General features: G+C 50.8%; 1 protein-coding gene across 11 annotated transcripts in view; it reads right to left on the minus strand.

The window, feature by feature from the left end:
• AZIN2 (antizyme inhibitor 2) overlaps positions 1 to 14,094 on the minus strand; it is a 40,492-nt gene extending 26,398 nt beyond the window's left edge. For 2 of the 11 annotated variants that reach the window (XM_063627972.1, XM_055255551.2), the window contains exons 1-6: positions 13,946 to 14,066; positions 13,732 to 13,852; positions 12,891 to 13,067; positions 10,821 to 10,994; positions 2,162 to 2,334; positions 844 to 978 (exon numbers count right to left, since the gene is read on the minus strand). In XM_063627972.1, coding sequence (XP_063484042.1) covers positions 844 to 978; positions 2,162 to 2,334; positions 10,821 to 10,994; positions 12,891 to 12,995 — 587 coding nt within the window. In that variant the 5' untranslated portion in view covers positions 12,996 to 13,067; positions 13,732 to 13,852; positions 13,946 to 14,066. Of the gene's footprint in view, positions 1 to 843; positions 979 to 2,161; positions 2,335 to 10,820; positions 10,995 to 12,108; positions 12,146 to 12,890; positions 13,068 to 13,242; positions 13,334 to 13,427; positions 13,447 to 13,731; positions 13,853 to 13,945 lie in introns of those variants that run through there. The other 9 variants (XM_055255544.2, XM_055255543.2, XM_055255548.2 and 6 more) reach the window with 9 other exon arrangements.
• Between the last annotated feature and the right edge of the window lie 1,571 nt (positions 14,095 to 15,665).

The raw sequence follows: 15,665 nt of genomic DNA on the forward strand, positions 1-15,665 counted from the left end.
GGCCTTGGCAGCTTACTCAGCTTTGTTTTAGTTTCCCCACCTATAATGCGGGGACAAGACCCACACCACACAAGGCTGAGAAAATGTGCACAAAGCACTTAGCACGGCACCTGGCACATCCTAAGTACAGAATAAACGAAGCCCTATATTAGGCAGTTCATTGTTCATTAAGTAGTTCATTATTACTCCTTCCATATCCCTGTAAGAAAAGAGGCACACAGCTGGGTGCAGTGGCTCACACCTGTAATCCTAGCACTTTGGGAGGCCAAGGCAAAAGGATTGCTTGAGCCCAAGAGTTTGAGATCAGCCTGAGAAATAAAGTGAGACCCCATCTCTACAACAAATAAAAATTAGGTGTGGTAACACACGCCTGTGGTTACAGCTACTTGGGAGGCTGAGGCGGGAGAGAGAATTGCTTGAGCCTGGGAGCTCCAGGCTGCAGAAAGCCATGATCATGCCACTGCACTCCAGCCTAGGTGACAGAGTGAGAGCCTATCTCAAAAAAAAAAAAAAAAAAAAAAAAAGAAAGAAAGAAAGAAAAGAAAAGAGTCCCCTCGAGAGTGTAGCTGCAAAACCTTTGTCCTACAGGCTGGTAAAACTCCCTCAAAGCCCGGTCCCTGGATGGAACTTCCTGGGACAAGACCTTCTGGGGACCCTGGGGTTGGGGAAGGGGCCCTTCCAAACTTGCTTTTCAAGCAGAGGAAATTCTCAAATGGCAGAATTCCAGGCCCAGGGACAGGCCCTACTGGGAGGTCCTGGGGAAGGTCTCATATAGAATTAATTCCTGGGAAAGAGGCAGGGAGCCTGGTGTGGGAGGGGATGGCAGGGGTTCCCAGTGCTCACCTCACACCCACCACCTCCACATGGCTCTTCTTCGCATTTTCAAGCAGGTGTCTGCAGGATTTCAGTGGCACTCCAAACTTTAGGCTTAGGCGGCTCAGGGAGTGGGAGTCATCGGTAGCAATGCACAGAACCATCCTGATGAGACACGCAGTGCCCCTCTGCTGGACAAACCCTGTCGCCCCACCCCAGCCACATCTCTCAATCAAGGTCTGTGAGCTACATGGCTTAGAGCCACCCAACCCCACAGGCTCCCTGACCCCTCCCTCTCCCTACACAGCCAATCAACCTTCAAGTCCTGTCCGATCCATTCCCTAAATGTCCCTGGACCCATTCCTGCAGCCCCTGCCCTGGTCCAGACCTCACCGACTCTCCTGGGGCAGCTCCAGTCCCTCCAGATCAGTCTCCACAGCAGTCAGAGCTTTCAAACTTGTCATGTATGAGAGGAACCATTTTTAAACAAAGCCTTAAGGAGAACCCATTAATACGATGGAAGCTGCTTTGGATGGAGCAGAGAGACCCATCGCCTGGCACCCCCTTCACCCCAAGGCCCCTCCTGGGAAGTCCAAGGTGTCCAGCAATCGTGTAAAAGGCACAGACAGAGCAAAACGTCCAGCCCTGACCCCTTCCAAAGTCCATTTGCACCGGGTCCCCACCCCCAACCAGGATCTCCTTCACCCCCTGCACATAGCATGCGGCAGCCACACTAAGTTTCTGCTCACGCTTGAATGCCCCGTGCTGTTTCCAACCTCAGTGCATTTGCTTACACAGTCCACTATTTATGCCCTCTCCAAATCATATTCATTCCTCAAGGCCTGCTTCAAATGCCACTTCCTCCGTGGAGCCTCCCTGACCACTCTCTCGACCCTCTCAAGCCTGTGACTTTGGCCTCCATAACACATGGGCCTCACTCTGTCTAGGGTTTTAACCAGTTATTTCTGCCTTTGTTCTAGCTAGACCCTAGCATCCTGGGTTCAGTCTAGGAGTACCTGCCCCAGCCTCCTGCAACCGTGGCTGGGTCCAGGACAGGGTGACCTGCCCCAGCTCCACCCCCTCACCCCACCCCCACCTTCACTCTGAAGGCCAGGCTCCCACAACCCAGCCTCCCCTCAGCCCAGCCTCCCCTCAGCCCAGCCTCCCCTCAGCCCAGCCTCCCCACAGCCCAGCCTCCCCTCAGCCCAGCCTCCCCTCAGCCCAGCCTCCCCACAGCCCAGCCTCCCCTCAGCCCAGCCTCCCCTCAGCCCAGCCTCCCCTCAGCCCAGCCTCCCCACAGCCCAGCCTCCCCTCAGCCCAGCCTCCCCATGAGTGGTTCTCAGCTTACTTGGCACTGGGGTGGCTCTTTACCACCTTTGCCAGCTCCATCTCATTGTCAAAGCTCAGCAGCCGGATCCCGTGCTTGGCAGCATATTTGATCTGTGCAATTTGCTTACAGGGGTTGGCGCAGATGATCTTACTGGCAGGGACTCCAATTTGCTGGACCAACTCCATCTCTGCCTATAGGGCCCCAGAGGTGGTGGTAAGGAGGCACCAGGGCCTGCTGGCCCATGGAGCCCAAGGAAGCACAGATGAGGGCAAAGTCATAGCTATGCATAGGGAGGCCCATAACAGTGGGCCTTGCTCTAAGACAACAGATACATAGAAACCAGGACTTACATGGATTCACCATTTTTGATAAGCAGGGCTGCCATGTACAGCCATGCAGGTGGTGCACTGAACAATCATGGGGGGTGGGGAGTTCCCATTCAGAATGAATACAGAGTAGATGTGTATATTTATTACAACTTCCTGGCAGTAAAGCATCTCATTCTAAGAAAATCAGTATACTTATTATAACAATTAAGTGTCTTAAGGAAAGGGTACATTTTCTAATATACACAAAGGCATTATATGGACTCATGGTAGCCCTGACAACAGGCTTCTGACACATTTTCCTGGCAAATTTAAATGTTTAAATATTACTTGGAAAACAGTATGGAGGTTCTTCAAAAAAAACCTAAAAATAGGACAGGGCGCAGTGGCTCACGCCTGTAACCCCAACACTTTGGGAGGCTGAGGTGGGCAGATCACTTGAGGCCAGGAGCTTGAGATCAGCCTGGGAAACATGGCAAAACCCCATCTCTACTAAAAATACAAAAATTAGCCAGGCTTGGTAGTGCATGCCTGTAGTTCCAGCTACTCAGGAGGCTGAGGCAGGAGAATCACTTGAACCCAGGAGGCGGAGGCTGGAGTGAGCCGAGATCGCACCACTGCACTCTAGCCTAGGTGACAGAGCCACACTCCATCTCAAAAAAATAGAACTACCAACTACCATATGATCCAGCAATCCATACTGGGTATACATCCCAAGGAAAGGAAATCAATATGTAGAAGAGATAGCTGCACTCCCATGTTCAGTGCATTATCCACAATCGCCAAGATATGCAAGCCACCTAAGTGTCCATCACAGATGAACAGATAAAGAAAATGTGGTCCACATACACAATGGAATATTATTCAACCTTAAAAGTGCAAGAAATCCTGTCATTTACAGCAACATGGATGAGCCTGAAGGTTAAGTGAAATAAGCCAGGCACAGAAAGACAAACATGCATGATCTCACTTATATGTGGAATCTAAAAATGTCAAACTCAGAGAAGCAGCATAGAATGGTGGTTGCCAAGGGCTGGGGCCAATGGCGAGGGGGGCAGTGGAAAGAAGTCGGTCAAAGGTTACAAAATTTTAGTCAGGAGAATTAAGTTCAAGAGATCTAATATAAATCATGGTGACTATAGTTAATAACAATATACGGTACACTTGGAAATTGCTAAGAGAATAGACCTTAGGGGTTCTCACCACAAAAAAAAGGTAAGTATGTGAGTTAATGGCTAATTAGCTTGTTAACCATTCCACAACGTATACCTATATCAAAATATCATGTTGTACACCATAAATATATACAATTTTTGTCAACTTAATAAATAACAAAAATACTGCTGGTGTATTAGAAAGTCCACCAGACCAAAGGTCTTTTGGACAGAGATCACCCCACTCCAAAGGCCTACCCTGTGCACGGCCCTGTGCAGGCTGTGCTGGGTGTGCTGGCTGTGCTGGCTTAGCCCTGCTCCTCTTGGGGCCTCCTCCTCATCCCCTTTACTCTAGAACATGTGGGCACCTGATTGCTGCATTAATGATATGAACAAATGATGATGATAGATCATGATGATGATGACAGCAACTGTGTTCATTCAGCACCTGCCACAGGCAGGCCCGGAATTAGATGGTTTACATTGGGTGTTAGCGTACTTTCTTCTATAAAGAACCAGTAAATATTTTAGGCTTTGCGAGCCACACAGTCTCTGTCACAACTTCTCAACTGCCTTTGTAGCACCAGAACAGCCACAGCCAAAGCATAATTGAATGAATGTGGCTGTGGGTCAATAAAACTTCATAAAATTAGGTGGTGGGCTGGATTTGGCCTTCCGTCCGTAGTTTGCCAACCCCTACTTTGGATTCACCCTTTTATTCAGTCCTTGCCAATAACCCATTCAGATGGGTATTAGCTCCAATCTACAGAGAAGGAAACTGATGCTCAGAAGGGCTACGCAGCAAATAGGTGGCAGAACGAACTTTCGAACTCAAGTCTGACTCTCCACAAATAAACAAGAGAAGAGAGAGCCAGTTTTGAAACATGGTGAGAGGCATAAGAGTCATTTTTAGCCATCCTGATTTTGTAATGAGTCTGATTTTAATTTAGCAACTTTTCAGCACTAGATATTTATAAGCATTATTTCATTTAATCCCAATGACTGTGCTATGAAATATTTACTGGCTACATTTTATGGAGGACAAAATTGAGTTCAGTGAGGTCCACTTGTCTGTGGTGACACAGCCAACCGGTAGCAGAATGGGACACAAAGGTCAAGCTCCAGAGCTGGGCTTGCTGCCACCACAGCTTGCTTCCCAGGGGCAGATGTGGCCTACCCTGAATCTGAGTAGATGTGGACCTGTGTTTTTGTTCCCTGCCTCACCACATGAGGTGAGAGGAAGAAACAGTGTTAGCACTTTGGGGACCTGTGATTGAGTTTTGATTATAATTTTTTTATTTTTTTAAATAGAGACAGGGTCTCACTACATTGCCCAGGCTGGTTTCGAACTCCTGGGCTTAAGCAGTCCTCCTGCCTTGGCCTCCCAGAGTGCTGGGATTACAGCTGTGAGCCATGGCACTCAGCCTAATTATAAATATTTAAATAAGTGTTGTCATTCATTGAAGGCATATCCTATGCCAGTCACTGCATTAAGTATTTTATATACATTCTCATTTAATCTTACTAATAATCTTATAAGGTAGGGAACAGAGGCTCAGGGAGGCTAAGTGATTTGTCCAAAGTCACACAGCTTCTAAGTGGCACAGATGGGATTCTAACTGTCAGACCTTAGCACACCAGCTCTTAACCTCACTGCTGTAACGGGGAATGCAACCTCAATGCTGCACTGACGGGTATTTTTGAGCATCTATTGAGTTGCCAGGCTCTGTGATAGGTGTTAATAAAACAAGTGGTGACTAAAGCACATAGGATCTCTGAGACCATGGAGCTTTCGAGTTGGTGGGGAAGACAGGCAGGGCAGTCCCAAATGAGCGCTGAATAATGACGGAATTACAAGTGGTTAAGAGCTGGAAAGAAGGTACATGCTGCAAGAGACCTGGGTGTGAGGGGCAAAGGACAGCCTCAGGGTCAGATATTTAAACTGAGCCCTGCAGGAGGCCTCAGCCAGGCCAAGAGGGAAGGAAAGAATCGAAGAATGTTTCCAGTAGAGGAAGTGGTCTGTGCAGAGGTTCCGAGGCAAGCAGTGCTGAGCACTTCAGCCTGATCAAGGAACAGAGAATGCTGGAGTGGCTCAAGAGAGCAAGTGAGGACAGTGAGGACAGCGAGGCCAGTGAGGTCAGAGGGAGGGGGGCAGAGCTGCCGAGGAAACATGTTTTACCCTGCATGTGATGGGAAAGAGTCTAAACGGTTAGGAAGGGAAATGACATGGTCAGATTTGCATTTTAAATACAAGGTCTACATGCCTATCTGGCTACCTGAGGGAGGGCTCAAGGGGATTCTGGGGGAATAGACTGTGGTAGTCAGTGGCTATCACCATCACCCTGGGGGGGAGATGACTGAGCCAGCTCCAGAAAAGTGGGGAGATGTGTTCTGGAGGCGGGACTGGCAAGTTGGGTGATAGATTGCGTGTGGTGATGAGGAGGAGGACGTCAGAGGGAACTCCCACACCCAGCAGACTGAGGGGGCCCTTCATGAGGCGGAAGGGGGACATCAGGAGCGCATTTGAACATGCCGGGTTCCAGGCATCTCCTCGTATCAAGTCAACTGGATATATAGGTCTGAGCTGGAGATTCAAATGTAGGAAGCAGTGGCTTATTGATGGTATTTAAAGCCATGGGAGGAGATAACCCTTCTGAGAAGAAGGAGGGTTTACAAGACAGGGAGGCCTAGGAATTCAGAAGAATGCTACCGTTTGGAGAGTGGCAGAAGATGGAGAGAGACGGCACCCGGGACCTGCAGAGGTGAGGATGGAGAACGTTTCCAGGGGATGGAGAACAATATGCAGATTAGAAACCTATTCCCGTAAAGGCAAATCTCGTCTCACAGCGAGACATGTGTCTGGACGGGAAGGAGCTGTCTCAGCTGTAAGAAGTACCTGATGAGGTGGAGTCAAAGCGATGTTCTCTTTCATCTTATGCGCTTCTGAAGCCTTTAGAAGTAGGACTATATGTTACTGTTGAGTCTTTTTTTTTTTTTTTTTAAAGAATGCACTGCCGGCCGGGCGCGGTGGCTCATGCCTGTAGTCCCAGCACTTTGGGAGGCCGACGCAGGTGGATCATGAGGCCAGGAGTTCAAGACCAGCCTGGCCAACATGGTAAAACCCTGTCTCTACTAAGGAAACAAAAAATTAGCCAGGCATGGTGGTAGGCACCTGTAATCCCAGCTGCTCAGGAGGCTGAGGCAGGAGAATCGCTTGAACCTGGGAGGCAGAGGTTGCAGTGAACTGAGATCATGCCACTGCACTCCAGCCTGGGCAACAGAGCAAGACTCCGTCTCAAAAAATATACATATATATGGCTGGGCACAGTGGCTCATGCCTGTATTCCCAGCATTTTGGGAGGCCGAGGCAGGTGGATCACCTGAGGTCGAGAGTTTGAGATCATCCTGACCGACATGGAGAAACCCCATCTCTACTAAAAATACAAAATTAGCCGGGCATTGTGGCGCATGCCTGTAATACCAGCTACTCGGAAGGCTGAGGCAGGAGAATCACTTGAACCCGGGAGGCAGAGGTTGCGGTGAGCCGAGATTGTGCCACTGCACTCCAGCCTGGGGCAACAAGAGCAAAACTCCGTCTCAAAAAAAAAAAAAAAAAAATGCTATATATCCACCAAAACCATCCTGGTGATCATCTATGGAGACATAAAGCTGATGTCCTAGTTTCTTTTGGGGTGAATGAATCAATGTTTTAGTTGCATGTATTATTAGCTCACAATCCATGTTGAAAGTAAAGTGCTCACTGGACCCTGCAGATCACTGGGGATGTTGGTAAGAGAAAATTCTTTGGAATAGTGAAAGTGGAGGCTGGGAAGCAATGGCTTAAGGAAGGAGTGCTGCAGGAAAGAAAAAATGGGGGCGGACAGGCGAATGCAGACAACTAAGCTGAGTTTGGTCACGAAAAGGGAGCAAGGGATTGGGCTGGAAGAGGATGTGGTGCCCAGCAAAGGCTTTTTAAGATGGCAGGATGCTGAGGGAGACAGAGAGAGCAAGCGATTGGGACAGGAGAGATGACACAGTGGCCCTCGGGCAGGTGGCTGGGTAGAACAGAGTCCCCGAGCAAGCCGTGGCCCTGGCCCCTGTCCAATGCGTGTCTGTCTGCACATCCAGCCCTAGCTCACACCAGGCTCTTGGTCAGTGTCCACCCACTAAGGCACAATGCCGTTAAGCGTGGCCACCCACTACAGACGACCAGAAGAGGGCAGCCTTGGCCTTCCAAGAAAAGCTGTAAGTCCGCAGCCACCTCTCCAGAAGTGCACCAAAGGGTCTGCGTGATCCCATCACAGGGAGGGGGCTTAAGTCTCTCCTCGCCCCTGCAGTTGGCTGAGGACATCCATCACTGGCTGAATCCCAGCTCAGCTATCCTCTCCCCAGCAACCTCGGAAAAAACAGAGTCCAAGGCAACTCAACAGGACTCAAGCTGCCACCACCCTGGTGCGGAACCTCCATCTCTCATTTCCTTATACGTTAAATGTGTCCTCACCAGGCTACGGTCAGAATCCCCATAAAAAAAAAAAAAAAAATTACCTCACAGGGCTGTTGCGAGAATAAAATGAGATTATGTACAGAAAACACTTGGCAAAGTGCCTGACACAACAGACGCACTCGGCAAAGGGCAGATGCTTCTCCAGTCCCCGCTGTCATCAAGGTCTCTCTCAGCCTTAACACCCACTCTGCCCTTTCTTCTGGAGAACCAAGTGCCTCCCCTTGGGGTTCCTGAAGCAGAAAACTCTAGGCAGTGGGGTTTGTTCCTGTTCTTCACCCTAGACCTCAGGGACTGAAAGGGTCCTGCTCCTTCTCATCCCACGTGGAGGCCCAGGGCACTGCAGGAAGAAGTGGGAAACGAGGACGTCCTGGCTCTGCTACCCACAGATGGCTGACCCCCTGGTTTCCCCAACTGTAGAATGGCAGTCCCTCCCCCGTGTGCCTCACAGAGCTTCATGGAAGACATGCACAAAACGAGGTGTGCAAAGCATGAACTAACCCAAAGACAAGAGGAAGCACCTCATCTACCATGAAAGGCGTTAACATTCGGTCCCTGCTACAGGTTAACCTGTTCGTTCTGACCATCCCAGTCAAGTGCACACCTCTCCCCAGCCTGGAGTCGCTCCAGCTCTGTCATCCTGCCCAGGACTCCAGGAGTCCCTTCTAGAACTCTCCTCGTAACATCCAGCCATATTACGCAACCATTACTAACCACCAAGAAATTAGTGCTAATGACAATATCACAAAGCAGTGCCCACTGGACTTGCTCCCACCTCAGGGCCTTTGCACTTGCTGTTCCTGCTGCCTGAAATGCCCTTTCCCTGGTTATCCACCTGGCTCGATCCCTTGGCTCTTTTGGGTCTGTATTCAAATCTTAGCGTACCATTCCCGGGCCAAACTATCTAAAAGTACAATCCGGCCGGGCGCGGTGGCTCAAGCCTGTAATCCCAGCACTTTGGGAGGCCGAGGTGGGCGGATCACGAGGTCAGGAGATCGAGACCATCCTGGCTAACACGGTGAAACCCCGTCTCTACTAAAAATACAAAAAAAAAAAATTAGCCGGGCGTGTTGGCGGGCGCCTGTAGTCCCAGCTACTCAGGAGGCTGAGGCAGGAGAATGGCGTGAACCTGAGAGGCAGAGCTTGCAGTGAGCCGAGATTGCGCCACTGCACTCCAGCCTGGGGGACAGAGCAAGACTCCGTCTCAAAAAAAATAAATAAATAAAAATAAAAATAAAAATAAAAAAAAATAAAAGTACAATCCTCTCTCCCAACATTCCTTAGTTCCCTTTCCTGCTTTCTCTCTACAGCATTTTCCATCTAAAATACTAAATATTTTCATTATTTCATCTGTTTTTTTTTTTGTAAACAAGCTCCATGAAGGAAGGGCTTTTGTTGTTTTCTTTTGTTCACTGCCAAATCCCCACCTAGAATAACGCTTGGCCTCAGAAGAGATGCCCAATTAATATTTGCTGAATCAATAAATGAGATACTTTCAAAGCTTGACTTAATTGAAACTTTATAGCTTAAATGCTTTTATCTAGCAAGGACAGAATGGAAATAAACTAAGCATTCAACTCAAGGAAGCAGAAAACCTACCAATTCCGTATTGCCAGCCCTGCCTAGCACAGTGACTACCGCATTGTAGGAGTTCAGTAGATACTGAATGACAGTAGATAAGCAAAGTTAATCTAAAGTGGCGAGGTGGCTCACGCCTGTAAACCCAGCACTTTGGGAGGCTGAGGTGGGTGGATCACCTGAGGTCGCGAGTTTGAGATCAGCCTGGCCAACATGCTGAAAGCCTGTCTCTACTGAAAATACAAAAAAATCAGCTGGGTATGGTGATGTGCACGTGTAATCCCATCTACTCAGGAGGCTGAGGGCAGGAGAATCACTTAAACCCGGGAGGCAAAGGTTGCAGTGAGCCAAGATGGCACCACTGCACTCCAGCCTGGGTGACAGAGCAAGACACCATCTCAAAAAATGAAAAAAAATAAATAAATAAATCTAAAGAGAGCAGGAGGGAATGAAGACAACAGCAGAAATCAAATCAGAAAGAATTGGTGGCGGCCGGGTGCGGTGCCTCACGCTTGTAATCCCAGCACTTTGGGAGGCCAAGGCGGACGGATCACGAGGTCAGGAGATCGAGACCACGGGGAAACCCCGTCTCCACTAAAAATACAAAAAATTAGCCGGGCGTGGTGGCGGGCGCCTGTAGTCCCAGCTACTCGGAGAGGCTGAGGCAGGAGAATGGCGTGAACTCGGGAGGCGGAGCTTGCAGTGAGCCGAGATTGCGCCACTGCACTCCAGCCTGGGCAACAGAGCGAGACTCCGTCTCAAAAAAAAAAAAAAAAAAAAGAAAAGAAACCAACAAAATATGGAGATGCTTTTGTTTTGTTTTAATTAGAAGAACATCGTGTATAGCTCTGTGCCAAACAAATTTGCAAATCTCCATTAAAAAGATGAGCTTTCTACCAGGGACATAGAAGATTCCAATCTGAAACTTCAAGGCTGACAAATTCCATGCCGTTTCTCCCTCCCTCATCCCTTGAGACCCCTCCTGAGTGGGTGGTCTTCCCAGAGGGCAAGGACCAACTGCAGGTACCTCTTGCTCCCCAGAGCCCACCTGCACTAGCCTGGCCATGTGTGTGTTCAGTGGGCATGGAGGGTCAGTGCGCCATGGGGGCAGGGCTTACCTTGTTGGCACAGCTAAAGCCCAGCCCCAGCTGGGCCAGAACCTTCAGCACACCTGGGCTGCTGTTGCACTTGACAGCGTAAAAGGGCCGGACTCGTGGCAGGCACTTCAGAAAGCAAAAGTGCTTCCTCACGATGGCACCCAGGTCAGCCACGAAGAAGGCAGCTACCTCGTCCTGAATGACAAGAAGTGGATGAATGTGAGACCCCATCCAGCTCCCACCCTGTGCATGCCATCCATGATCCTTCCGAGTACCTGACCCAGGTTCAGTTCTGGCCACAGAGCTACCCTGCTGTTAAGTTTTCTGGGCCTCCCCAAGCCTACAGGACAGAAGGCAAACTCCTCAGCCTGGCATTCAAGGCTCTGATCTAGCCCCAACCCCTCCCCTCAATGGGGCTAAAACTCCAGCTGTAGGCTGGATCATTTTCCCACCTTCAAACCTTTGTTCCCACCATGCCCTGCAGAATACCCTCCCCACTCCTGTGTCTGGCAAAATCCTTAAAGTTTCACTCAAATGCCACCTTCCCCAAACCAATAAGGCAACTCAGCTTTTAAATGCTCCCACTGCATTTGCATTTGCTTCCAAGGTATCAGAACTGCATATGCATCCCTCTATTCTAGAAAAGGGTAAACTCCAGGCCGGGCGCGGTGGCTCACGCCTGTAATCCTAGCACTTTCGGAGGCCGAGGCGGGCGGATCATGAGGTCAGGAGATAGAGACCATCCTGACTAACACGGTGAAACCCCATTTCTACTAAAAGTACAAAAAATGAGCCGGGCGTGGTGGCGGGCGCCTGTAGTCCCAGCTACTCGGGAGGCTGAGGCAGGAGAATGGCGTGAACCCAGGAGGCAGAGCTTGCAGTGAGCCGAGATTGTGCCACTGCACTCCAGCCTGGGGTACAGAGCAAGACTCCATCCAAAAAAAAAAAGGGTAAACTCCCTAAAGGCAGAAGTTATGACCTACAGCTCACTGCCTTCCAAACACAGGCGCTCGATGAAGCCTTAAGCTAGTCTCACTGACACTGCAACCTATCCCTATGGACAACTGTTCATTGCAGATGTGCTAAAGGCCAAACATGTATGAGGCTATGGGTGAGACCACATTACTTAAATGTGGAAGGGACCCTTCCAGAGTTCCTTCCCTGGGACTCAGTTTCCCTTTCATGCAACACTTTTTTACTCATGCCCACTTGGTGCCAAACGTTATGCTAAGGGACAGAGATGACCAAACAGTACTGTTGCTCTGAAGGAGCTTGGGTCTGGAAGAACAGGAACCCCTTAAGTACTTACAAGTCCATTCAGCAGAAGTTAGATGGCAGTTTCTACAAGGTGCAATGCGGGGGCATGGAGAAAGAAAATACAAAATCTGCCTGGGGCGATCAGGAAAAGGCAACACTGATGAGAATCAAGGAATGACTAGAAAGGGGTAAAGAGGGGAGAGGCTGAGAGAAGGATGCTGCAGGCAGAAGGAACAGCCTGGGCAAAGGCATGGTAATAGGGCACCCGGCATCACTGGGAAATGCAAATTGAGTCACTTAGCTCCGAAGGAGCACAATATATACTGTGGGGAAAGCTGGGAATGGGGCTATGGAGGCAGGGAAGCTCCGACTTGATCCTGTAGGCAGTGGGGAATTGCCAAATTCTGATTTCGAACAGGACTATGATACCTTTGGAGGGGGTGGCATGAGACAGGGAGCTCAGGGGGCCTTTGGAGAGAGGAAGACTGAACTAGAAAGTGAGGTTCCACATAAGCACACTAGAGGGTTATTTAAGGAGTCAGAATTCACAGAGCTTGGTAATGCCTAGATGTGGGCGGTGAGGGAGAGGGGGCAGCAGGAGAGGAATCCCCCGTTTCTGACCTTGGAGGGCTGGGTAGAAAGGCAACATAGGAGGGGCAGGTTTGGGGGCAAGGACCAAGAAATTCGGGATAAATCGAGCCCCTCTCTTGCAAATAGCAAGGATTGCGTACCAAATAAGCGAAAGGATAAGATGAGGGCCCTAGGGACCCTTCCTGAGGAGGCAGCTGATCTGTACAGGGGACCGGGGACCCACCCCCATTCCCAGCCCCTCACCGTGGTGGCCTGTGAGGCCCCCAGAGTGAGTTCCTTCAGCAGGTCTCGGGTTCTGAAGCCCTCCTCCACCATCACAAAGTCCGATTCACTCAGGTAGCCAGCCATGCCTTGCAGGAGGAGCTGACGGGCTGGATGGAGCCGCTGCTGCAGCCGCCGTCTTAGAAAGTATGCAACACACTGCAGGGCGGAGGGAGACGAAGGGAACCGCTGGGGGCCGGCTCCGCTGCCCCACTCGCCTCCCGAGGCCAGGGATCCCAATCCCGTCACAACCCGCCCCCAGCACAAGCCCGGGGTTCACTAGGCAAGGGTGGAGAAAGTCAAGAATCCCGGATTTCAGACGGAGACAAGGCACCGTATGCCCAAATGTCACTGCCTCTCCGAGTCAGTTGCCCCATCTGTAAAATGGATGAATTGTTTTGGAGAGCCTTCCCAGTTCTGAAATTCTGGATTTCAGGAAAGAGAGAGAGATGGAACAGAAAATCTGAGAAACTTGGGTGGGGAAGTTTCCAGGGCGCCCCCAGTCTTGACCACGCCCACCTAGAGGGTAGCCGGTGGCCACGCCAAGGAGTCTCAGCCTAAGAGCAAGAGCTTAAGTTCGAGTCCGCTCTCTACTGCTTGACCTCGGGTACCCTCTGACCCTTTCGGAGCCGCAGTTTCCCCAATTGTAAATGGGGGCTGGACTGATCCTGACGTGCTAGAATTCTAGGCGTGCCTGGGGGCGCCACGCGGTGGGTGGGGGCCTCAAGCTCCCGGGAGAGAACGGAAGGCCGAGGTTTTTTCTGTCCGAGTGACTCCTACCGAGTGCAGGGCCGAGGTCCCCCCATCCCCCAGGGCCCCTTACCAAGCTCCGTCTTCCTTCGCGGGGGCCAGAGCCAGGCGCGCTGCTAGGAGGGGTCGCCGGTGACCTCGAAACTTGTGCAACACCCCGAGGAGGAGTGGCAGTTGCGGAGCCGAGGCCCCTGCTGACAGGAGGCAGAAGGGGCAGGGGGGCAGGTCAGCACCAGGGCTGAGGGCGTCCGCTCCCCGAGGCTCCCCAGGCCACTTTCCGCACTCGCCTTAAAACGCATTTACACGGCTTCGGCCCATAGGTCTCCCCAGCGAGTGAATCGGATCCTCGGCGCCTCCGCTGTCTCGTTCCCCCGGGCTCGGTCCCGCGGCCTGCGCCCCGCCCGCCCAGCAGCCACTGACCCCGCCCCCCCCACGCCCCGCCTTCCGCCCGCCGTTCCCTTATATAACCCCGCCCAGGCCCCGCCCATAGTGCCGAGGCCCTGCCTCCGCTTGGCCGTAGCCCTGGCAACCGGGTGCCGCCATCCCATTGGTCGATTCCGACATAAAGCGCTCAGCTCTGCTCGTCCGTGCCGCAGTCTTCTCCCCCGGAGGCCTGGTGGTGGCTACCTCACGCTGGGAAATCAGAACTACAGGGCCGCCGCCACGCGGGTGGGACACTTAGACCCTGCATCTTAGGTCTTAGAGAGTGGGCAGGACCGGGAAGCCTTTTCTGCCTCTGCCTCTGCCTCAACTTACTTCGTGGTCCCGCTCTTGTCTGCCGCAGGAACTGCTCACTCATCTCTTGAAACCCAGTTCCAATGACGTGTCCTTGTATTGCTTTTGTAATAAAATTCTTTTTATTTAATTGCTTCTTCCAGGCATCTTCCCCGACTCCAACTCAAAACGCATCTAAAATGTCTTCAGAGAACCTTTTGTGACTTTCCCAGTTCAGGGCAATCCCTCCCTTTATCCCATCCTCTGAACCCGGCAAACTCTTACTCACCTCTCAAGAGAAATGTATCTCCTTCTCCAAGAAGCTTTCCCGGACTTCCTCAACTCAAAGCATTTCTTATATACCGAAAGCTGCTGCTCACCCATCAAAGTCCTGTATAGTGTCACTTCTGTTGAACCTTCCATGACTAGCCTGGCCCCGAGGAATACAGCATTTAGTCTGTCTGGACCCCTCATTCATTTGGTTCTTGTTACCCATAGAGTGAGATTCCTGTTGTTATTTTACACTTCTTGTTTGGTTACACTTTGCATCTAGTTTGTGATTTCCCAAGGGCAAGGACTGAATACCCTGCTCAAGTGCCTGATGCCTAGCATAGACAAGAATGCTGAAGAAGATTCAATGGCTGTGTTACTCAAAAGCTGATTCAAAAGTTCATCTGGAAAAGTAAGTGTACAAAAACAGTCAAGACACTCTTTTTGCCCAAGCTGGAGTGCAATGGCGCGATCTCAGCTCACTGCAAACTCTGCCTCCTGGGTTCAAGCGATTCTCCTGCCTCAGCCTCCCAAGTAACTGGGATTATAGGTGCATGCCACCACGCACAGCTAATTTTGTATTTTCAGTAGAGATGGGGTTTCACCATGTTGGCCAGGGTGGTCTTGAACTCCTGACCTCCAGTAATCTACCCGCCTCGGCCTCCCAAAGTGCTGGGATTATAGGCGTGAGCCACCGCGCCCGGCCAAAACTACAGTCTTTAAAACAGTGTGGTGCTGGAGCAGGAAGAGACAGTGGTAAAACAGAACAGAGTCTACCACAGTCCCATATACATTGGAGATTGGTACACAATGAAGGCAGCATTTCAAGTCAATAAAGCCAAAGGGCTTTTGGTCTACCATATGTCTTCATGTCCCCTGCTAGGCTGTGGGCTTTTTTTTTTTTTTTTCTCTTTTGAGACAAGGTCTTGCTCTGTCACCCAGGCTGAAGTGCAGTGACATGACCTCAGCTCACTGCAATCTCCACCTCCCAGGCTCGAGTGATCCTCCAACCTTGGCCTCCCA

Source organism: Symphalangus syndactylus, chromosome 12, assembly GCF_028878055.3.
Source record: "Symphalangus syndactylus isolate Jambi chromosome 12, NHGRI_mSymSyn1-v2.1_pri, whole genome shotgun sequence".
Taxonomy (NCBI): Eukaryota; Metazoa; Chordata; class Mammalia; order Primates; family Hylobatidae; genus Symphalangus; species Symphalangus syndactylus.